At 37.6% G+C, this 24,582-nt stretch overlaps 1 protein-coding gene across 3 annotated transcripts in view; it reads right to left on the reverse strand.

The window, feature by feature from the left end:
- The window catches only part of GLRA3 (glycine receptor alpha 3), a 125,273-nt gene that overhangs the window by 20,669 nt on the left and 80,022 nt on the right, over positions 1-24,582 (reverse strand). For all 3 annotated transcript variants that reach the window (XM_024569040.3, XM_024569041.3, XM_045202556.2), the window contains 2 exons: positions 17,244-17,381; positions 11,617-11,831 (listed from right to left, as the gene is read on the reverse strand). In XM_024569040.3, the coding sequence (XP_024424808.1) occupies positions 11,617-11,831; positions 17,244-17,381 (353 nt within the window). The remainder of the gene's footprint in view (positions 1-11,616; positions 11,832-17,243; positions 17,382-24,582) is intronic.

The raw sequence follows: 24,582 nt of genomic DNA on the forward strand, positions 1-24,582 counted from the left end.
CACATACGTACAGTCCTGGAAGCTGTATTCTGCTTTCAATAGTGCTGTCTCAAGCCACACCATTCCTGGAAGAATATGAGTCATAATGATATGTGCACTCTTTACCAGCCTGACGGTATAATGACATGAACCAGAGGTTAAATAGGAGATTTAATTTCCAAATTAATCCAGTGAATGATTTCAGTGACGACAGACACATGCAAACATCCTTTGTGTCTTCCAGGGTTCTGTTCACTGTGAGCAGTTCCCAATCATTGAGGCTTAAAAGCCTACGTTCCTCATTCTCTCCTCTTATCCCATTCACCTATACCAACTTTTTCTCCTCTCCCACCCTCACCGATCCTAGAAGTATAGCAAACTCTGGACCTGGGTACTTTGGCACTCTTGGCTTAGTAACTTTGAATAAAGACAGCAGTTCTTAATCCAACCCATTCATTACATACTCATGAGCTGTAACCCACTCCCCATGTGATTCAGAATTATTACCTTCTTTCCATTTCCTACTGCCTGCCATCTGCCCTTTGGGGCAGTTTCATTGCAATTCAGCTCATCCTTCTGGACCACTTGCCAACAGTCCCACGGCCCACTGTGCTGCTGGAACCCTAATTCTATTTTAAGCAACAATCTCACCTCAATATTACCCCTTGAATACATATCCGAAATATGTTTCATAGTGTATAATTCCATTCATGGTTGGATCTCAACTTACCTTTCTTACTACATGTGTTCATTCACTTTTTTTCACTCAACACTTAATGAACAGCATTAATGAACCCAAGTTCTGTTCTTAGTGTTGTAGTTACAGAGATGAGTAAGATAGACAAGATCCATGTTTAACTATTGACCTTGACCCACTGTACACACATTATTCATTTATGTGTTTTTCTCCTTTAAGTTAATATATCCCATGAGCTAAAACAAGGGTCAGGTCTTATTCATCTTTGCATTTCTAAGACCTAGCATGGTGTTTGGCTCTCACATAATGTTGCTTTGATTTACCATGTGGAGTGGTTTACAATCACTGCCCATTTATTATAGAGAAGTAGTTCTAACAGCTAACATGCCAGAGAATGTTCTTAGTAATGTCCATAGAACTGCTTAATGTTTGGAGTAGTTGTCCAAATATAACACTTTTAATCCTCACAATTACTGAGGAAATTATTCCCATTTTAGAGATGTGGAGACTGAGGCACAGTAAAATAACTTGTCACGTAGCTGCCATTAGAGACTGAATATGTCCTTTCAGGCATTAGATTTCAGCATCTGAATTTTGAAAGGACAGATTAGTGCTCTTATAAGAAGGACTGCAGAGAGTTGCCTCATCCCTCCCACCATGAGAAAACACAGCTAGAAGATCTCTTATCTATTCATTATGAAGGGGCCCTCACCACACCAGGCACCGAATCTGCCAGTGCCTTGATTTTGGACTTCTCAGGTTCCAGAGCTGTGAGAAATAAAGTTCTGTGGTCTATAAGCCATTCAGTCTTTGGTATTCTGTTGCAGCAGCCTGGGCTAAGACAGCTACCAAGTTGCGAAGTCAAAACTTGAATACAACTAATCTGGCTCCAGAGCCCATGAACTTGACTACTATTCTATATCATCTAGTTACTAGCCTCCTTCTATTTAAGCTGCCACTATAAATTTACAACTATGAACACACTTAAGTAAGAACAAATTTCTGTATCTTAACATTCAAGCCTCTTTAACTTTTATCTAATAGTTAAAAGTCAGTATACAAAATACCTATTGTAGAGTCCTCTATACTTTTTGGTTTAGATCCTAAAAAAACCAACCTCCTAGCAGACAATGAAGCAAAGGTGACATGAGCATTATATTTACCACATAAAAACAAACTGGTTGCTCTGGGGAAGGAACAATAGATCAGGGAAACACTTTATCCTCTGAAGTATGAGGAAAGCCTCCTCAACACCATTCTTACGTTAATTATAAGGAAGTGTTTTCGTGAGCTAGGAGATGACTGCCTACTTGTCATGTGATAATTCAGGAAGTGATCAGCTTGATAAACGATTTGAGTGTGCAGAGCTAGATTATTGCAAGGCCTTATCTTTTTCATTCTAAAAAATGTTTTATAATGCAGGGAAAGGGATATAAGCATCATATTCTGTATACTTCTTATGTTATTTTTTTTAATGCATTCGTTCTACTTTGCCAATTTATTTATCATTGGAAAATAGAGAAAGCCTGCTTCTTGTGTTCCAAGTAAAAAAATATATATATATAATTGGATGTTATCATTATCACCCTGACTATAAGGCTAGAATCAAACCACCTGACCCCGGGAAGCAGCCATGCTTGGGGAGCCTGCCTGAGCTTGAATTTGTCTGCATCCACCTTTCCAGTGATGCAAGGAAGTGGGAGGAGGAGGATTCAAGTTAGAATATGATGAATTAACAAACTCCCAAAACCTCACTGGCCTGAAATGAGAAAAGACACTCCATGTCCACTTTGAGTTTAATGGTGACTCTGGACTGTTACTGTCATTATCATCCTCGCCGTGACCTCAGCTGGAAAATTGGCAATGCCCACAGCAGGGGAAAACCAAGGTACTGATGGGCCTCACGTTTGGTAATAAATATTCCAGGCTCAAAATTCATTAACTGGAACTGCTCACAGTCAGCCCCAACAACAGGGCAAAGAAGTGGAACCCTGCCTTGTGCCTGAAAGGTGAGAGAGCCAGCCTTGGCGGCTGAGGGAGTGGGTGGGACAGGTTCTGCCATTTGTGCTTCTGAAACCCGTCCTACAGGCACAGAACTGAGGGTGATGTGGATTATAATCTGATCACTGCTTACGGTATCTGGATAGAAAACTAAAGCAGCTTTGTTAAGGATCAAAACTCACTGCTTTATAGAAGCTGTTCATTATTCGAGTGTGACATAGAAAAAGAAACCTCCCTGATCTTCATTCCAAAATCTCCTCTCACCATAGTGTCAGGTCAAGGTTCAGTAAGATCAATTGGAAGGAAGCACAACAAATAGAGTCCAGGCAGTGGGCCTCAGAGGCCGTTTGGTTTTGTGCTCTCGGATTCAGAGGAATACGTGGATCGCGTATATCTCAGACAACCTTTCACCACTAAATTCACTTGCACACTAGTTTTTGATAAGCTTACTGAGTAGCAACAGTTTCATATTACAAGTACATTGGGTGAGCTGTGTTGGAAGTTTGGCCCCATGTGCTGCAGTGGAGAGGCCTGCCGAGATGCAGGCCTTTACCCTACGCCCTCCACACAGACGTGGTCAGAAGTTTTGCTTCCCAGGACCAATAATGCCCTATACTACAGCTCATAGGTGGCAAAGCACCGAGGAGTCCATAGTTACCATATTATAACCCAGACTATACATTACAGTCAATTCCACTTACTAAATTATAAATTATAAGTGAGGCCACTATTAATCGACCCAGGAATAGGAATTTAAACTGCATTTACAAGCAGCACAACTTAAATGTAAGAATAAGAAATTGGTTAAGCCAGAACCTGGACAATAATATTGTAATAACTATGTATGGTGCAGGTGGGTACTAGGCTTAGGGGGATCACTTCGTAAATTATATAAATGTCTAACCACTATGCTATACACGTGAAATAATATAATATTGGATGTCAACTGTAATCGAAGATAAAAGAACAAAACCTGGAGCTTGGATCACAACTGTGATGTGTAATTCCAGCTGAGGGATGACCGAGTGACTCACGCACACAGCTAAATGCTTTTTCTCTGAGATAGGCTGAAAATTTCCCTGCTGCATCATGGTTTTTGCCCTAGAGGGTTTATTTCAGATCACACCCGCTACTCATTAATCTTTGGTTTTGTAAAGTGCAAATTGTAGCCCCTGAATCCTATCTTTCTCGCTAGTATTAAAGCCTGAAGAAGAATCTTGCATTTTATAATGCTTCTAGGAAAAATTAGTACTAGTTTCAAAATCATGTTGATCTTCATTTAAGACCTAAAACCTGAGAGAGAAAAGAATAAGAACAAAGGCCAAGAACAATGTTTTAAAAGCAGGTGCTGAAGTGGAGTAAAGCGGATATCGATAAAGCTGACGGAAAGGTCCCGAGGACTGTTTCTTTGGGGTACTAGGGAGCGACTCCCACCGTGCAGGGTGCTGTGAGCTTCGGCACTCGTCACGCTGGAGGGCCACACGGCAGCACAGTCCCACTGATGCCACGTTCATGCTATGATCCTCCCAACCCTTAGTACATGAAGGATGCTTAGAACACAATATTTATTTTCCACCTTCGGTTTTTATTTTGAGAGATAAAATGTAACAGAGAATCATAATAGCAGAGCTGCGTTATTTCCAAAGTGATGAACCCCTCACTAATCCCTCCAGCCATCAGATAAGAAAAGTGCAGCCCAAAAGGCTAAGTTATTTTGAAAGGTCAGCTGGTTATCTCCAGTTTCTGCTGAAGCTATGGGAGTTTCACCGTCGCCTGTTCTATAGGACATGAGTCATGATTCACAGTTCGATGAAACTGTAAAATATAGAGGTCACTGGAAATGCTTCTTAAGTACATGCTGCTAGTTACTGACATTTCTTAATATATTGATCTTTTTTTTTACTGCTCAGTTAAGGTTGAATTGTATTTGTGACTTCTCATCCCTTTGCATTTTTTATTGGATGTTTTGTGTTTCTATAACATCATCTTCATCCTAATAATATACTTTCTTATTCTTTATTCTCTGAGGTCTAAGAATTTTTCTTGTAATTTCAAATAGGAATCACAAAGACAGAAAGCCTGTTAGGTGCTTTCCACACTGATTTTTGGACTGAATTCTTTATTCCACTGGTGAAGGGGAAGTTTTACATCCATTATTATCTGTCAGGAGTATTTGTGGCATGGTTCTAGGATATATATGAAGGCAGGAAAAGGAGTGTAAGATATTATTTAGGTAAAAAATATCTCAAAATTATATATACATCTTTTATTCTTAAATTTAGTTTGAGGCCAAAGCCATTGCATTATGTCATTTCGAAAATATGTTAAGCTTTGTGATTGATTATATACTTTTTCATAATTATGCCTTCAGATTCCAGACATTATGCAGTGGCTCTGTGTCTGTGTCAGCTACAGAGGACCTGCTCGGTCATTGCTAATTTTCAGTTTAATGAGAAATAGTGAGCCCCATACATGTAGGCTCTAAAATCACATGTAGAACCAGAGACACCTACCAATTTCTAGTCTTTGTATTATAGGACCCACCCATGGTTAGGAAGTATCTGTTTAAAAAGTACTAATAAGACTAGATGATATTCACAACCATTATTTCTTATGATTTTAACAAAGAGCACATGAATAAACAATTATTTTATTTTCTATGTGTTTTTCTTTTTTCTCTCTTTCCCCTAAGTGAATGCAATATAGAACCAAATTATTAACATGTTGAATGAAAACTTTTAAAAAATTAAATTTATTACCCACATTAAAAATTCTCTTATAAACTTAAAATTTACTTATTAAATATTTTGCCACATTAATAAATTTAAAATGAACTCGCTTGTATCATATTTGTACCAAACCTGATTGAATTCTAGTCAGCTATGTTTTGAATAAATATTAGAGTCTTGTACTTCAATGGTGAGAACCAAAATATTATTAAGAGTAATAGTTATTAATTGCTGCATTAATAAGAAAAACTGATTACTCTGCAACTCATCTCCCCCAGTTTTCATCATTGCTAATATTTACAACTTACTCTTCTATAAACTGGCAGGGTATTTTTTTGAGAACAATACTAACATATATTTTGAGAACTAATTGGATAAGAACAGTGAATAGAAGTCCCTCATTTTTCTTCCCTTTTTTAATGATATGTCACTTTATAGATCTTTGTATGCTCCTACAATCATAGTACTCCAGTGAAAAATAACAGTTCAATTTATATTTTCTAACAGTTGTAATTACTTCTAGAGTTGGTATCTTTACAAACAATAACAACTTAATATGAAAGCTATCTTTATGTTTTCTAAGAACCAATGTTTTTATTATGCTGTAAGTGAAATACATGCAATTTTTTAATTCCTTTTCATTAATTTGGTGATTCTCAGGGGGAAAATAGGCTTCTGTGTAAATAAAGAATAATTTCAGTTTTCACATTCTCTTTAGAAAAATGCATAAAATGACATACTCTTGCTTTTCAAGTTAAGTATCTTTTTAAAAGCTCAGTACTAAGTAAATGTCTAAAAGCTCGCATTGTCTTTAAATATCTATGATATTTACTCAATAGACACACACTGTGTACCGAGTTAGCCTCTGAGGACAGAAATGTGTACAAGACAGTCTGTCCTTTCAAAAAGCTCTTCCTTGTGGGGTTCACAGGCAAATTGAATGGAGGAAAAAGTGAGAGGAAATCACTTAGGATTAGCAGCTTTTGGTGCAGAATTTGCAATTTTCATCAGTCCCTGACTTCTGTGCAATATCTCATTGATTAGCCACCTTTGCAATTTCCAGTGTCTCTTACTGTGTAATGATGTGTAGCTCTGTGCGGAATGAGATGGCCGTAGTGGTGGGCAGAATGGGAGAGATCATATAGACTCTCCCCTCTTTCCTTTCTCCATCCCTTCTTCCCCTCTTGTTTTCTTTAGTATTTGTTAATATGACAGAGCCTGGTCTAAGGAAGGAGATAGAGAGTTCTAGCAAATTATAGTCCCTGAGGTGGATAAGATTATTTATTGGTCATCCCTTTTTCCTCCCTTCCTCTCCTAGGGTTTCCTGTGGGTGGAGTACAGTCTACCATCCTGGTATGACTTAGGGAAGGAGAACAGAAGTGACTGTATGCCATGTCTGAGCAAAAGCCTTGCATGTTCCTGCTCGCCTTCTTGCTTTCCTGCACTCTTCCATGGAAAAACCATGCTGCCAGGACCTGAGGTCCCCAAATGGGAAGACCCAGGGAACAGGCCTGAACCCACTCCACAGCCTAGATCCAAGCCCATCCTGAGTCAGCCAATCTCAGACAAGCCCAGAGGAGGCACAGGCAATGCACAGGCCTCTGAGGAAGAATAAATGTGATGAGCCATTGAGATTTGGAGATTATTTGTTATACCAAATAAGTGCAATATAATCTCATGAAACAGTGCCTATAGCCCCACGAATCTCATAGTATATTGTGTTCAGAGATAGGGTTTTGATAAACTTGGAATCTAGAAATTCTCCCACCCTTGCCAAGTTTGTGTCTAGGTATATGTGAGTATGTGTGTGCATATATCTGTCTGTTTAACATCCTAAATTCAAGGGTCTCTGATATAATAGGTTTGAAGCTCATTTCTAAAAGACTAAAGCAGTGTGTACGTGGTGATGGTCGTGTATTTTTTGAGGATGAGATGAAAGAGGAAACACTCACCAAAGCTAGATCTTAGCTGGTCCCTATGAACAGAATGAATAAAGGATGGGAGTAGGTCTCTAGCAGGAAATACTTGATCTTTGGAAGCAGCAGAAAAGAAAGGGTAAGGCATTTGTAATATTGCAGAATATTCAATATTCATGACCTTCCCAGAGTTCCTTATTGAAGGTTCTTCCTAGAACCCATTGTTTCTAAATTAAAATTGGATTTTGTCCCTTCTCTTTACTTTGTTTATTTCTACTGACCCCATACTTAATAAAGAATATAATTCCCTCAGTGCCAAGGTATTAGTACAAATCAAAGTTATACTAAAAATAATTAAATTATTATTTCTCTCTCCTCTTTTACCCTGATTTAAAAAATCCTCCTTGGAAAGATTGCCTTTACACTTCTTAAATATACCACAAAATGTTAGGATATCAAAGTTTGGGAGAAACGTTTTGGGGTGAGTAGGGGTCACCTTTGACTAAATTGTCTGACTTATTCTGTATATGGGGGAAATGGCCATGGGGGAAGAAGGGAGAGAGGAGACTGCAAATATTCTGGTTCAATTCCAACTAAAAGAGGAGGGAGAGCCAACCACAAATACTTTTTTTCCTCCTCTTTCTGGGCTTTCTTTTACTCTTAGGAAAATTACCTCTGGCCTGCTTCCCTATCCAGCTACCGTTTACTCCCCGAAGTCTGAGGCCTACATGTCCCTCTTCAGAAATTTGGAAGTTTTGTGTGATTATCTTATAAACGTCTCAGAGTTAACAGATTCAACCACAGATCAGTTTCCTTCCTCAGACTGCCCCATCAGGAACTATCACAGCTACTTGTCCAGTTTCTCACCCAAATGCCACCCTTCACTGCTGCCTTTCCCTTCATCCTCCGTGTCCAGTTCAGAAACAAATCCTGACCGTTTCACCTCCCAATTCACCTGCCTCCAGAAAACATCTACCTCTTTCTAAATCTGTCTGCTGCTATCTACCTCTGCTGCTCCGGGCCTCGCCACGATGCCGTCATCTGCTTTGGACTACAACAGTCTGCCCTGCTCCCACTTCCACCCCTTCTCTCTGATCTCTACGTGGAAGTCAGAAGGATCACTCCTTTTGTGAGAATGGTCCCAAAGCCCACCTGAAATAAACCTAACCCTTAACGAGGTCTATAAAAACCTCCATGCCCTGGCTCTACAATCACCACCATTTTTTCGCATTCACTCAAGGTACACAACTTGGAAAAGTTGCTAGCAAGAGAATGCACCGTCACCTTCTTTGGGCCGCTGATGCAGGTACTGTAGAACTGCCAGATAGTTTCAGGTTCCAAGGAATGAATCCCAGGAGTCTTCTTGCTCTGGGCTATTACATGTTTAATGTATCACGACACCGTAGAGGCCATTATCAGAGAGGACTCTCGGCTCTGGAGTGCTCGAGGTGCTGGCTAAGGTATATTCTTTGAGAGTGTCTATCCTGAGTCCTTCACTTTCTACAGGAGATATGTCAGCACAGAGCTTGGACAAAATACTAAGCAGTTGTAAATTAATGATTTATTGTTTTTTCTTCCTATGCCTGATAATCCCTATTGTTTTCCTGAATTTAGTTTGTTTTCCTACTTCCTAGATTTTGGCAGTAGGACAAGGGTGGCAAGTCTCTCAGGCATTGGCGGGTTCTTTTGTGAGGTTGAGAATAGCAAATCTTAGGGTGCATGCTTTCAGATATCTGTTCTTAAACACAAAGGTGAGACCCTTGTACGTTGCCTTCCTAGTCCCTCCCTTACCCCATCACAGAATCAGAATTTTCAAGACATTTTCTACTCTCTCCCTGGCTGGTGTACTCCAGTGGACTGAGCATGGGCTGCAAACTAAAGGGTCGCCGTTTCAATTCCCAGTCAGGGCACATGCCTGGGTTGCAGGCCAGGGCCCCAGTGGGGGCCACGTGAGAGGCAACCACACATTGCTGTTTTTCTCCCTCTCTTTCTTCCTCCCTTCCCCTCTCTCTAAAAATAAATAAATAAAAGGAAAAAAAGCAATTTTCGACTCTTTTGAATGACTTCATCTAATAGGTGAATTCTTGTTTATTCTGGTTATGCACTATCTGCCTTCCTGAGTTCTAATGTGTGAATATGTTCAACCTTGTGTTCCCTAACTCTCACAAGAGCCTAAAACAATATGGTCACCAGTTTGATTAGTAAGACATCACCTTACTAATCAAACTTTTTTTTAGCTCAGGATTAAAGGTTATAACATTTCAACTGCTCATGTCACTGTCCCTATGATTTTAGAGATGTAGAAGCTTTCTACACATTTATGTACATAATTGAACTCTTAGTAAAAAATTAATTCTTTCCCTGATCTCACAGTGAAATAAACACCTTTTTAAAAAACCTTTTCTTATTTTTTTGAGAAAAAGTTTAAAGCCATCTCAAGCCCTTCTGTCCTAAAAAAAAAAAAAAAAAAAAAAAAAGCAAGCTTGTGTCTTCATTCATTTTTTTAAACTTACTGTTTTTTAAATGTCTGCTTCCTCCACCCAAATCTCCATGATCTCCCAACTCTGCCTTAATCTCTGTAACCAAGTGCCTGGACATTGTGCCTCTCAGAAGCTGAAACACTCGAACATAAAGCATTTTGTGCTCTTCTGGTTGACAACTTACAGAAAAACGAGCTTTGATTTCTGTTGAGCTGATGACGAAACTCAATGAGGAAACCGGCAGTTTCCTTTCCATACTGACTATAGCACTGTATTACTCAGAGCCTTTCAGACATTTAGACATATACCAGGGGTGGGCAAAAGTAGGTTTACAGTCGTTCGTGTGGCAAAGACATGCAGGTTATGATTATTACACCAGCTGTATTAATACTCAAAAGAATGTCACAGTGCAGCTCTAAACCTACTTTTGCCTGCTCCTGTATAGATAAGCATTGAAATGAATTAGTTTAATCTTATAGGCAGATTTATAATTTTCACTTGCACAATATTTTATAACACACTACTCGATATGCATCATTTTGAAAATACAACTGTTGAAAAATAAACTTCATTTTGAAAGACAATCATTAAGTCTTAGGAAGGCAAAGTGAGCAGTGTTAAATATCAAGGTCTTCCTATGTTAAGTAACACTTTTAGGAATAAAATGTCCTGTCACCAACTTTTATTTACTTAGACATTGTAATCTCATAAATTCAAACATAGAATGTAATCCATATTAAAGGTTAAGGAAGCTATGACTGCACACTTATAATTTAGTTGGCATGGCAATTGGATTGCATTACATGCACAAAAATAGTAAATATAATCTTATTATATTTATATTATTACAATGAAAATAATGAAGATTGTTGGAAGTTAGACAGGGTTGCTTAGATGATAGAAATTTCTTCCTTAGAGGTCATTGGGAAGAAGAAAATATTATTTTATTGCTATGCTGCTAAATGGATGAAAAGAGGCACTATGTTTTATTTCAGCATATTTTGTGAAAAAAAAGATGGGGTCTTTTACAAACCTCATAGTTTCTTTTTATTCTAGCAGTTCAGCATGGACTACAATGAGCTGGGGTTTTTGTTGACCTGCGGTAACCTAAAAGCCAAAAGGGATAAAACACACCCCAAAATGATATATCTAACTCAGGGTGCAGCAGTAATATCGGCATTCTTATACAACACTTGTGAAAGTGTAACTGTTATAAATATTTCTGACGGGAAGTTTGGCAATACATATCAATGCTTACAGCTACCAGAGCAGCAATCCCAGTTCTAAGAATTTACACTAGGAAAATAATACAAAACATATGTAAAACTGTACATGTGTGTATATGTGTGTGTGTACACATACATATACATGTATACACAGATGTGCGTATATATTCCTATATAACACTCATTACATAAATGCCCATCATTATGTATCACACAAAAGAATATGAATGTACCATAATACGTTCACCACTCAAAGTTACTGTATAGATTTACTTTACACACGTTTGACAAATTTCTAAATGTATAAAAATCTATACATCCAAATTCTATAGTATATAAGAGTATTACTGATGTTTAAAGAATTGAGGGTCATAACACAAACTGTGAATAGAAGATATCATTGGTTTGCAGAATTTTTGTCTTCATCTACTTTTGTATTTTACCTTGGTTATGTATTACTTAAAAATCAGTAATGAATAATAAGTACTGTTAAAAAAGATCTGACAAAAACTAACAATGATATAATGTATATAACACATACGTAAATATCTGTGCAAATATATGCATGCGATCATTTTGTGCACTTACCTTCGGTAAGGAAGCTCGTGACCCTGAACTCTGTGTGGTCATAGTCAGCACTGTAGTTATTCCCAAAGCTACCCTGGCTGGAGCAGCATCCATGTTGATCCAGAATGAAACCCACGATAGAATAACAATCAGGAGACTGGGAATGTACATCTGGATCAGATAGTATCCCATTTGTCGTTCAAGATGGAATCGCACTTCTATACATGTGAACTTTCCTGATGGGTTGTAAAAGACACTCAGCAATTGGTAAAAGTAGCTCTTTGTTATGGCATCAGATGTCACAATTTTGTTTTGATAATTTTGTCCTAAAATTTTTATTACAACAAAAAGGGATCCTAAATCATATATGTAAATTTGTTTCTAAAAATATTTTTCTGCTAGCATCTAGAAGCAACATGAGAATGTACTACTGCAGGAAATAGTATGTATTCTTATTTCTTCACACTTGATTAGCTCTTCATATTTGTCAAACTACACAAAGATCTATTATTTCACTTGATTCTAACAATTACCTCTGAGATTGATAGGAGAAATTACTCAGTGACTTTTTTTTTTCCTTGTTCGTTGACTGTTTCTGGTGCTTTTAATTATTTATTTAGAGGCAGATATTATTTGTTCCAGAGCCTTTACATTTACTTTAAAGTCAATGCTAAAGGATAAATGTGAATAGTTCCTTAAAGGCAATTTCTGTAAGTTTTTTTTATGCATTTATAATTTAGAATATTAGGAAAACATGTTATTTCCCGTGAGTAATTTTGAACATAACTTAAAAACACACTTACTAAAAAGAAACTTGAGGTTCTTGTTCTTTATATTCATGCTTTTGTGGCTCTTATAGTAATTAAAAAAGTCATAAATTGTGGTTTAATAAAACATTTTGTTAATATTTCTGCTTATCCCTTGGCTTTATTCCCTTCTCTATTACCATGTGGCCTCTTTTTAAAATAATTGTTTATCTGAATCACCTAACTCTTGGTTTTATTCTCTCCTTATTCAAACTATTTTGAGAAGGATAAGGTCAGGAGTTAAGATGCTGATCTTTCTTTATGGGACATTCTCTAACTAATTACAAGAGAAAGAATCAAAAGGAACATCTGGGAAAAGAGTTTATTGCTAGTACATATTGTGACCTGAGCCACATGCTACTGTAATGCATGGGCCGGGCTGCAGGATAAAAGGGTGGATGAGATTCCAGAGCTTAAAAGTCTTAACAGAGTTTCACAAACGCTTAGAAAGGTGGATTCCACACTGAAGTGCCTAGTAACATAGATGCAAGTTATACATGATCCTGTTACCAATTTATCCAATACATGCAGAAAGCCTAACCATTCTTGAAGTATGTGAAAATACTTTAGGTTTTACTTTTTATCTTTTATTTACTTTTAATTTTTATTGTATTTTTTCCATTACCATTTAACCCCCTTATACCCCTCTCCGCCCAGCAATCACCACGTTGTTGTCCATGTCCACGAGTCCTTTGTGTTCGAACCCTCCACTCCCTAACCTCCCCGCCCAGAAGTTGCCATCCTGCTCTCCACCTATGAGTCTGTTTCTATCTTGCTTGTCAGTTCAGTTTGTTTCTTAGATTCCACATGTGAGTGAAATCATATGGTATTTATCTTTCTCTGACTGACTTACTTCACTTAGCATAATATTATCTAGGTTCATCCTTGACCCGGCTATCCCACTTCTGCAAATATATCTGAAGAGACCCAAAACACTAATTCGAAAGAACATAAGCACCTCTATGTTCATTGCAGCATTATCTACAATCACCAAGGTATGGAGTTAGCCCAAGTGTGCATCATTAGATGAGTGGATAAAACAACTGTGGGACCTTTATACAATGGAATACTACTCGGCCATAAAGAAGAAAGAAAATACTTTCGATTTTTAAAACTCTAAAATTATAAATTTTTTAATATTTTTAAGTAATGAAATAAAATACATCAAGAATAATGAAACATTTTCATGGTATAACTATTAAATAATTCAAGCCATCTCATGATGTAATCAGTAACAATTAGTGACCATTTGGGTACTTTGAATAAATTGCTTATAATTCTTATGATTTTCAAGAAAATTAAAGCTTGTTGTGCTTTATAAAAAGTGTTTTTATAATTATCAGTGGGAAGAACTGTAACAGTAAATATGTGTGATCCTAGAGAGAAAAATAAAAAAGTTGTTCAAGTTTCGACATGGTAACACTAATAAAACAAGATGACTATGGAGCTTTTTAAAGCACGTTTGTATTTTGACTCTCTATTTTATGGCTCCAGAGCTATTTGTTTGGGGTTGTCTGTGATTTTAATTTGCAATTAAAAGTATCCTGGCTGAGATGGATGAAGCAAAAAAGAAAAAGGAATAAAGTTATTATAGTCAGAAATAAAGGAGAGGACATTCCTACTGACCTCAGAGAAACTAAAAGAACTATAAATGAATAATATGGATAACGGTATGCCAAAAAGGTTAATGAGTTAGATAAAATGGAAAAACACTTAGAATGATATATGCTATAGAAACTGACTCAGGAAAAAAGGACAATCTGCATAGACCTATAAAAAGTAAATGAACTGAATTAGCAATTTAAAAATTTCACACAAGGAAAACTGGAGATCAGAAGAAGCCCGCTAAATTCTATTAAACATTTAAAGAAGAATTCATAACAATCCTTTATAAACTCTTCCAGGAAATATAAAGCAGGGAACACTTCCTAAGTCATGAATGAACTCAATGTTACCCCGATGCTAAAACCAGGCAAAAACATCACAAGAAAAAAGTATAGAGAAATAATTTCTTTCATGAATTTAAGTGCAAATCCCCAGCAAAATACTAGCAAATGGAATCCAGCAGCATGTGAAAAGGACTATACAGCATAACTACCTAAAATTTATCATGAAATGCAAGCCAACTTGGTTTAATATCCAAAGATCAACAAATGTAACATGCTATATTAAAAGGATAAAGACAAAAATTATATGATCATCTCAATGGATGCAAAACATTTGTCAAAAATCCAACAGTGTTTCATAATAAGACCATTCAACAACCTAGAAATAGCAGGGGATTTTCTCAACCTGATAAAGGGCATCTATGAAAAACCTATAGTTAACATCACACTACAGTTAACAGTGGGAAAGTGTGAAAAACAGAACGCTTTCCCACTGAGTTCGAAAAGAAGGCAAGAATGTCTTCTCTTGTCACTCTCATGAAACATTGTACTGGGAGGTTCTAGCCAGGATAATAAAGCAAACAACTGAATAGAAGACTTTTAGATTGAAAAAGAAGTGGTACAACTATTTTCATAAGCAGAAGACATGACCTTGCATATAGAAAATCCTTCAGAATTCACCAAGGGTTAAAACATGTTACCAAAGGATGAACCTCAAAAACATTATGCTAAGTGAAAGAAGCCAGTCACGAGGACCACATACAGCTCTATTTACCTGGAACACCCAGTGAATACAAAGCTGTAGAGACAGAAAGTTGCTTAGTGGTTGCCTTGGGTTGCTAGGGCTGCTAATGGAGGTCAGGTTCCTTTTTTTTTCAGGTGATAAAATGTTCCAAAATTACAATGATGGTTGCACAGCTCTGTAAATACACTAAAAACTGTTCAGCTGTATCCTTTAAACAAACAAATCTTATAGTATGCAAATTATACCTCAATAAAGTTGATTTTTTTAAATCACTCTTCGGTTATAAGATGAATGAGATATGAGGATATAATGTTTAACATGGTGACTACAGTTGATAATACTGTATTGTATAATTAAAATTTGCCAAGAGTCTAGAACTTAGATGTTCTCACACACACGAAAGATAAAAGTGTGAGGTGATGAATACGCTAATGAACTAAATAGGGAGAATCATTTCACAGTGTGTATATATATCAAATCACACATTGTACACTAAATTTTATGTCAGTTGCCCCTCAATAAAATTGTGGGGGGAGCATCCTTGCTGATATAGATCTAAAAGAAAATTTTCCTGTTTACAGCAAAACTGTTCCTCACCCCCTCCCCCTGGAGGGCAGGCTGTGACATTCTCACACGCACAGACATGTCTCCCTGCTCAAATCCACTCTTTATTATTTTACTTAATGAACATTTTTTGAGCATCTGTGCACTGCAGCAGACCCAGAAATACAGAAATGAAGAGATACGGTCCTTAGTTTTATAAATGTATTGTAATGAAAGAAACAGACAATATATACCAGCAAGTAAACAGGTACATTAAAGATAAAATTTCAGATGGTGAAAGCAGGAAGAGGAAGGGGAGTGGATTTGGGTGTTTAACATGTGCTTGTAATGAAGAGTCATTTGAAGAGGTGATATTTCAGCAGCCCTAAAGTATGTGAGAGGATTAAGCGTGGGATAATTTGGGGAAAGAGGCTTATGTATGGAAGAAAAAGCAAGAACAAAGGGCCTGAAGCAGGAATGAGGGCAGTGAATATGAGAAAGCAAGCCGCGGTGGCCAGATTGCAGAGCAGGGCAGAGAGACAGAAGAGGGCTTTGGAGAGATGCGCAAGAAACACCACCAAGGTTGTGGCTCTCCGTTTTGGCAGCCTGGAGAAACTAAGCCGTGGCCTGAAACCAGCTCTAAAGACTTTTTAACATTTCTCTGAAAGTTCCTTATCATTGCACCCAGCCCTATAGTGTTGAGCAAGGACACTGGTATTAACCCACCTGCTTTTCACTTTGTGTTGAGAAGTTAAACTTGAACTCTCTACTGAATTAATATCCATTCATTCCCCTCAAAGAAATGTGGTGAGGGGTGAGAAAATATCAGTGACTTTTTCACCAGAGACTGTGAATTGATTAAGGAGATAAAAAGATTTGAGGCTTTGTACAATAAAAGGTCAGATCACCGTTTTGGGAAGCTCTGAGTCCAAGAGGAATCAGTTAATGTAATAAAATGATAGAGACAGCAACTCAGGCTAGTGGGAGGCCATGCACTAACCACACCGGAGTGATGCTTCTGCTGAAGACAGTTTAACAGAATTTGTAGGGATAGGTTAGATAGTCAGAATAGATATTATGGGACTAGCCCGTGCCAGTGGAGAGAAATAAACAGATCTCAGGAATGTACAACTATCATATTAAATCTTTCAGTCCTTGATGTGAATAATTATATTTGACATCCATCCTCAAAAGTAAAAGGATACTGTGACAGTGTGAATAGTAGATGCTTAAATAACAACACCTTAAAGTGCAAGAAACTGTGGCCAAATGTTTAGGCAACCGATGTCTTAAAAAATAAAGAGCAATTTCTTTCATTTTGTTAGCAAATACCATGTTTACTGCCCAAGAAGTGTTAATGAGTACCTTTTATTTCTCACATAGAAATTAATTTTTTTGAAACACCATTACTGTGTAATTATGGGCTTTTCACACACACACACACAATTAAATATAATTAAACACCAAGCATTTCTTTGGTCCCATGCAAACCAATTATATAATAATATGCAATAAGTCAAAGCATCTATAAGTTTCCATTTTCTATTCTATTACTATGAAAAACATTGAGCTACAGTGAAAATAATTAATCTAACACTACAATTAAGAAACATCTGACTACCATAAAAACACAAGTTGTAAGTGTGATGAAGAATACTCAAGCCCTACCTGTGTTGTAGTGTTTAGTGCAGTATCGTAAATCTTTCTCCTCTTTCAACAGAAACTGGGGAAGAGTGAGTTCTTCTGCCACTTGTACAGGTGCTTCATCTTGCCATTCAAAAATGAGATCATTCATTGTGTATCCAACTAGGCAAAACATAGGTAAAATATTGATAGCATTAAAGGACGTTCAAAGAAATGAAAAAGCACACATACTCTCCTTGCACATTTTACATAGGAGGGAAGACCAAACGCTGTCATCTTAACTCTATCAATTGAACTATACCATCTCGCAATTCCATCTCACGAAACTCTGAAATCTATTCATGTGGAACATTCATCAGATAAGGTAATAAAATGTAGTAAGCTACTAATGCATGTAGACATCTTAGAGGACATGCATACGAGCATACATTCTTTTCTTGGTACAGGCAACTGCAGGGTTAATTTGACAATTCATTTTGGTTCTACTCCATTGGATTTCCCCTCACCTTCTCTCAAATTATCCAGGACTCTTTCAACAAAAACTGAAATTGTCACTGATTAAGAAATGACCTCAACTGTAACATCTTCGAGGGTAAAGTACCAGAGCTGATACCCTTCTGGATTAAATAATTAATTATTTTAGTTTATGGTATCTGGTTCTATGTTCCAAGTCCCAAAATGAACAAAATTATATTTTTAAATAGAAATGTCTGCTATTCAGGAAAAATCAGAGTAAAAAGAAAATCCATATAGAATAGTTTGTGGAGGTGGAAACGAACTATTAGTAAGTTCAGAATAGCATTGACTCATGTATTTTGTAATAAATGAGTATCTTTCAGCAAATTAAATTTCGTATTTCTATTGGAGAAGAACCTAAGAAAAGCAGAATTTTAACTTTTTCTCCCTTCTGATTGAGAACCTGTTGAGTGTACACTGGAAAGCTGCTGCAAAAAGAGAGCCAGAGAGGACGACGGAACTTGTGTGGGAAGACTTGTTACAATGCATGACCACCGTGGAGGCGGAAGGAGAGAGGAAGCAGGTTTGGCCTCTGAGCTAAGTCAAGTTTGGTCAGGCAAAGGAAGCAGAAGCCCTAGGTCCAAGAAGCAACAAAGAAGGGAAACTGTCCCCAACAAATTTCCCTCTGCCTTATATTGTAAGGGAGAGGCTGTGAGAGTGATTAGAATCAGCTGGCGTGGAGCACGTTCGGCTGAACAGAGCAACGGGTAGGAAAGGAAACTGATCACCCTTCCCCCTCCTGCCATAGTTGGAAAAGAACCTCCCCGAAAGAGCCGAATCAATTAGGCTGCGGTGGGAAGTGACTGACCTCAGAGACCCAACCGCACCCATCTGGCTCTTGGGAATACCTAGCAGCAGCCACCCCAATGGCAATGGGGATGGTAGTAGCAAGGGCCCCTTGCTAGAGGGGCCTCTTGATTAGAGGCCCCCCTTATTAGACTGTCTGGGATTCTACTGTCCAAGTTCATAGCGGCGGTACCATCAGTGTAGCTAACAGCTCCTTATGGGGCAAGCACTGTTTTGGTAGAGTTTGTCAAGTCGTCCAGGCTACAGGGGGGACTTCTGAACTCGGGTTCCAGACAGATATGGAAGCTATGGGATCTGCAAGACCACTGGACTTGGCACAGCAAGGACTTGTGCTGGACTTGCTTACACTGAAATACGTTCATCTAACCCTTCAGTTAATGACTTGGTCTCTAATTATAGAAGGCTTTTACTTTTACTCATAAGTCATTAAATAGCAATATACCAACATGTCCATTATAAATACCATTTTAGCTAGAGAGAAAAACAGATGCGCATTTCTCAAGGATCAAACGATAGCAAAACAGGCCCCACTTTGTTCCCAGGCAAGACATGTAATTTATCTTTCCACACCTGCCATCACTAACAACAAAATGTGGGAAGTTTGGTCCCAGGTTAGACAGATAAATAGAGAAACGAACTGCAACCTCGTTTTGTTTCTACATTCTAAATTTTTCTTAGGGTCTTTTGTGAAAAGAAACCAGCTCCCTGAAATTCCTTCAAAGGCAAGCTTTCATTAGTCTCTAGTGTAATTTATAAGTAGCATATTTAGCTTCCTGTTGAGTTAAATAAGCATCCACACAAAATGATTTAGGTATGGGCATTTCATAATCAGGCAATGCTTCTTCATTATGGTCCACAAAATATTTAAATTTGATATCAGAAGAAAAATAATAAGATGACATATTTAAAGGGTAATTCGTCTATTCTGAGTATTTTGCTAGATATCCAAGGAAAATAACTAAATGGGAATTTTGCCTCAATAAACCTTCAAAACTAACTTTAAAAAAATCAATACTCTTCTACACAGTTCAAAGTGTTTTAGCGTCCTCATGCTTTTGGTTGGTAGACTTCTATACAAGTCTGAGAGTGCTAAGAACACTCTCAGAGATCGTTGTTTGTGAGATCAGTGTTGTGAGTTGAATGGCCTTGTGCTATTATAAGCTACGAAACAAAAAAATACTTTATATAGGGAACAAAGATCTTAACACTAACTTCAGCCACAAATCTCACACAGGTGCTGCAGTGAAACATTTAACGAATAGCTCAATGCAACCAAACGTTTGTTTCTTCAACAATTATTTATGGAGCCCCCACTGTATGTAAAGCATCCTGTGCAGCCTCAGGGAATAGGAGGTTATGACCAGGTAGAAAATAAGTGCCATGGAGAGGTACAAAGCAGTGTAGGCCTTCGGAAGGGGGATCTGTGGTGCCCGCTGAGGCCTCATTTGATTTGGACCTTGAGGAAAGGCAGGGCCTTATATAAAGAATGTGAGAGAAAGTGAGGCCCTCAGGCAAAGGCATGGTATACCCCATTCAAAGAAACTGCAAACTCCCAAGGTTTATAACAGGTATAGCAATAACTTCATTTGTCAAGAGCCAGTTTGCATAAAGGAGCATATGGAACGAAAACATGAATTCATGTAAGATCGTGCAAAGTTTAAATTCTAGGCCGAAAACTTCAGTCTTTCAAGTTCCCTGTGGGCGACGATAAACAATTGAACCTTTGAGCAGCGGGGTGACGTGACAAAATACGTGCCTTAGAAACATTATTCTAGCAGGGCCCTTTCATAGAATATCACAAGATCTAAACGGCTTTCATAATCATAAAGACATAATTTACTTTTTCCACTGTGTTGACATTTGCCCAGATGGTAAAAAAAAAAACAAAAAAAAAAAACAATGGTGGGTAAAAGTTCCAGCGCTTTAGCGTAATTAGAGGTCATGGTGGTTATTGTATTCTTTACTGCCATATATCACAGCAAGAACAATGCCCGTTTATTTAAGAATGTTCTTGATTCTCCATGGATAATTTTATCACATTTTGGCCATTATATAAATAACTTTTTACTATTCTGAGTGTCAAAATGGGAAGTACATAGCGAACATGTCAGCTGCATACTGTGACATGATAATTCTTTTAAGGAAAAGCACTCGTGTGATTGATTGGCAGGTTAAACAAGCTGGTTTTCCATGAAACTCCATTATTGCTTGAAAAAAAAATGTTTGGCAAAACTGTGGTTATTATGATTAGGTATACGGCAGACCATTTTCTTAAAAATAAAGGAAGTGAGTTAACCTATCATGCCCAGGTTAACAACTGACAATATTTGTCATCAAGGATAGACTTTGTGGTTTCAAGTCATGATTAGAAATTTGAAAAAGTTATAATCCCAATACTTAAAGATTTGTTGGTGAGCTTCCTTGGGACATCAGCACATGTGACCTCTCAATATGGTACAATGATGTGTCAATGTTTGGAAAATTCGAATAACTCACTAAGCCACTACTTTCTAAATGACCAAAGCATGATGTTAAAAATCATGCATAAGTAAGAGATCCATTCAAAGTGCAAACTGGAGACATGGATTTTAATTGACAAAAGTATGGAGAGTTCGTTGATATGGTTTCCAATTTCACACTGCCACTAATCTTTAAGGAACTACCACCTGCAGAAACTAAAGAACAGATCTCTCTGTCTGTGTTTTGGGGGTCTTTTGCGTGTTACAGGATTTCCTTGTTTGAAAGGCTGAACAGCTTTCTACTGCATGTACGCACGTTTTCTTTACCCATCACTCTGCCCGTGGGCCCCTGGGTTGTCTCTGCCCCGTGGCCACTGTGAACAGTCTGCAGTGAGCACAGGAGCACTAATGTCTCTTCGCGACCCTGATCTCAATTCTTTCGGATACGCGTCCAGAAGTGGGACTACTGGGTCACTTGGTAGTCCTACTTTTAATTTTTGCAACAACAGGGATAAACCATAAGGATATTTCACTAAGTGAAATAAGCCAGTGATAGAAAGGTGAATATTGTGATTTCATTTCTACGAGGTATCAAAAGAGTCAAATTCATAAAATTAGAGGGTAGAATGGTGGCTGCCAGGAGCTACGGGGGAAAGGAATGAGAATTGCCAATTTTATTAGTAATTGGCATAACATTTCATTCAAACGAGACAAGTAGGCTCTAGAGGTCTGCTGTGCAACCGCGGACTTGCCGCCAGGGTCACACATGGCACACTAAACCTGGTTGAGGGTAGATCTCATGCTAAATGTTCTTGGCACAGTAAGATCAATTTATTTTTTTGAAAGGTTTATATCCTTGGCTGGTGTGGCTCATTGGACTGAGTGCCAGCCTGAGAACCAAAGGGTCGCTGGTTCAATTCCCAGTCAGGGCACATGCTGGGTTGTGGGCCAGATCCCCAGTAGGGGGCACGCAAGAGGCAACCACACAATGATGTTTTTCTCCCTTTCTTTCTCCCTCCCTTCCCCTTTCTCTAAAAATAAGTAAATAAATTTTTTAAAAATAAGGTTTATAAATCAGCAAAATAATCTGGAAGAAAATTTCTTAACCAACTTGTTAAATTAGGATTCTAATTTACTGAAATATCACCTCTTATTTATATTCCTAATGGACCACTGCCTATTAAAATTTTTCATCAAAATTAGAAATTAAATATATATTTAAGGGAAAAGAAAAATTAAATAAATGTTTTAAGTTTCCAGTCTAAGTCACTGAAAAGTAGCTATGCCATAGTCTTTGCTTATCTCTCGTGTCATTAGAGGGGGTTTCTCTGACGATCTTATAAAATATTTGTCCTCCGATCAGTCTACAGGTCACCCTTTCCTCTTTATTTTTCCCACAGAACTTATCTATGCCTGACATAGTATATACTGATCAAGTTTTAATTTTGTTTATTGTCTACATAGCTTCCTAGAATTTAAACTTCATAAAAACAGAGATCAGTCTTTTTAAGTCACTGGTATGTTTTCCAGTAACTAAAATGGTATGCGGCTTGTAGCAGGGGCTTGAATACTTGAATTACAAACAGAGAAGAGGGAAGAGGGAGTGTGTGTGTGTGTGTGTGTGTGTGTGTGTGTCTACAGAGTTTATTTTAGGGTACACTGAGATGCTAGCAGGAGGTGCAGGTGTTGAAGCTAGCAAGTCTGAACACTGACTTCTATATTGAAACTTGTTGAAATTGTGGACCTATATATTGCAAATGAGATCAGGGTTGAAGACATATGTATGAAAGTCATCTACCTACTGATTATTTTAGAACTACAGATTATCTGAGATTATTAAAAGCAATAATACATAAAGAAAGAAAAAAAGCTATAGGAAGAATCTCAGAGAATGTCTTGGAAAAATAAAGGTAATAAACAGAAAGGTAACAAACAAAATAGGAAATTCAAGAAGGCACATTCCCACTAAATATAAGTGAGAATTTTCTAAAAGAATTGTGTGACAGTGGAATGGATAAGACGTTTCCCTCAAGCAGAGGCTGAGAAGTCATCTGCCAAGAATGTTATAAAAAACACACAGTCATTGTACTAGTTAAAACAGATGAAACCCAAAGCCTTGTCCAAGGCCTCTGATTTCGCAATATAATAGAATATAGGCTGCAAATCTGTCTAATTAAAGTGCATTAGAAAAAAGAATACGAAACATTTGGTACTGTTATAAAAACAGAAAGACTGATGAAAGGGATCACAGATCAAGTTTAGAAAGAGATCTAGGTATGTACAAACATTTTTTTAAAACTGCGCTAATTGCAAGTACCATCGTTAAGGTGGTAGAACATGAAATGGACCACAGGAGTATGGATGTCCGCAAGGCTGAAAAATAAAATGTAGATGTAATTTTGAGAGATGCACAAAGGCTTCTGGAGCTTGAACTTCCTAAATGGGATCTTAGGAGCTCCTCTAGAGTGGGCAATGCCAGAATGCCACCCACAGTTCAGCAGTTGGTAGTGACACTGATACCATGAGGAGAAGCAGCAACATGGCTGTGAGAGCCTTATAGACTTTGCTTGGAGACGCCCGTAGACCCACACGCTGTTTCGTAACACTGTACGGCAGGGTCTCCTGTAGAATGTGTAATATGGAACTTGCCAGCCTCGATGTATGGGGAGCTTGAAATAGATTTATTTAGAATCTAAAAAAAAAATGTACAATTTCTTGCATGCAAGCATCTTAGAAAAATACACTCCTGATATGCATATTTAAATAATTAATCATAATTTGAAGCAGAAAAATGGGTTAAATAGATATGCAATTAATATACTGTAGAAGTTTGCAATCAAAAGGAAAGAATTGTCATTTTTTCCTTGGGATCTTTCTGGCCCTCTGGAAAAAAAGCATGCAAATTCCCAATCGCTCACTTCCCCCTCATGTCATTAGATAAGAAAATAGGGGTTTTTTTAACCCTCCTTAAACGTACAATATGGAAGGGGCACTTGTCTATAAGATATCAGAAGATAGAACTTTGTAATCATTTAAAAAATCATACATATTATTAGAGAATTGCAAATTAAAACAAGACACCACTGTAAACCTATTGATATGGCCAAAATCCAGAACACCAACAACACCACATACTGACAAGAACATGAAGCAAAAGAACTCTTTCATTGCTGGTGTGAATGCAAAAATGTTAGTCACTTTGGAAAACAGTTTGGCAGTGTCTTACAAGAGTAAATGTACACTTACCTTAAGATTCAGGAATCACTTTTTAGTATTCACCCAAATGCATTGAAAACACATCCACACAAAAACCTGTATACAGATATTGTAGGAGCTTTATGCAAAATTGCCAAAACTTGTCCAAGATGTCCTTCAGTAGGTGAATGAATAAACTGGCCCATCCAGGCAGTGAAATATTATTCAGTGTTGAAAAGAAATGAGCCAGCAAGCCATGTAAAGACATGGGGGAAACTTACATGCATATCACTAAGTGAAAGAAGCCAATCTGAAAAGGCTACATACTGACTACAACTACATGACATTAGGAAAAAAAGGCAAAGCTATGGAGGCAGTAAAAAAAT

Source organism: Desmodus rotundus, chromosome 9, assembly GCF_022682495.2.
Source record: "Desmodus rotundus isolate HL8 chromosome 9, HLdesRot8A.1, whole genome shotgun sequence".
NCBI classification, from domain to species: Eukaryota; Metazoa; Chordata; class Mammalia; order Chiroptera; family Phyllostomidae; genus Desmodus; species Desmodus rotundus.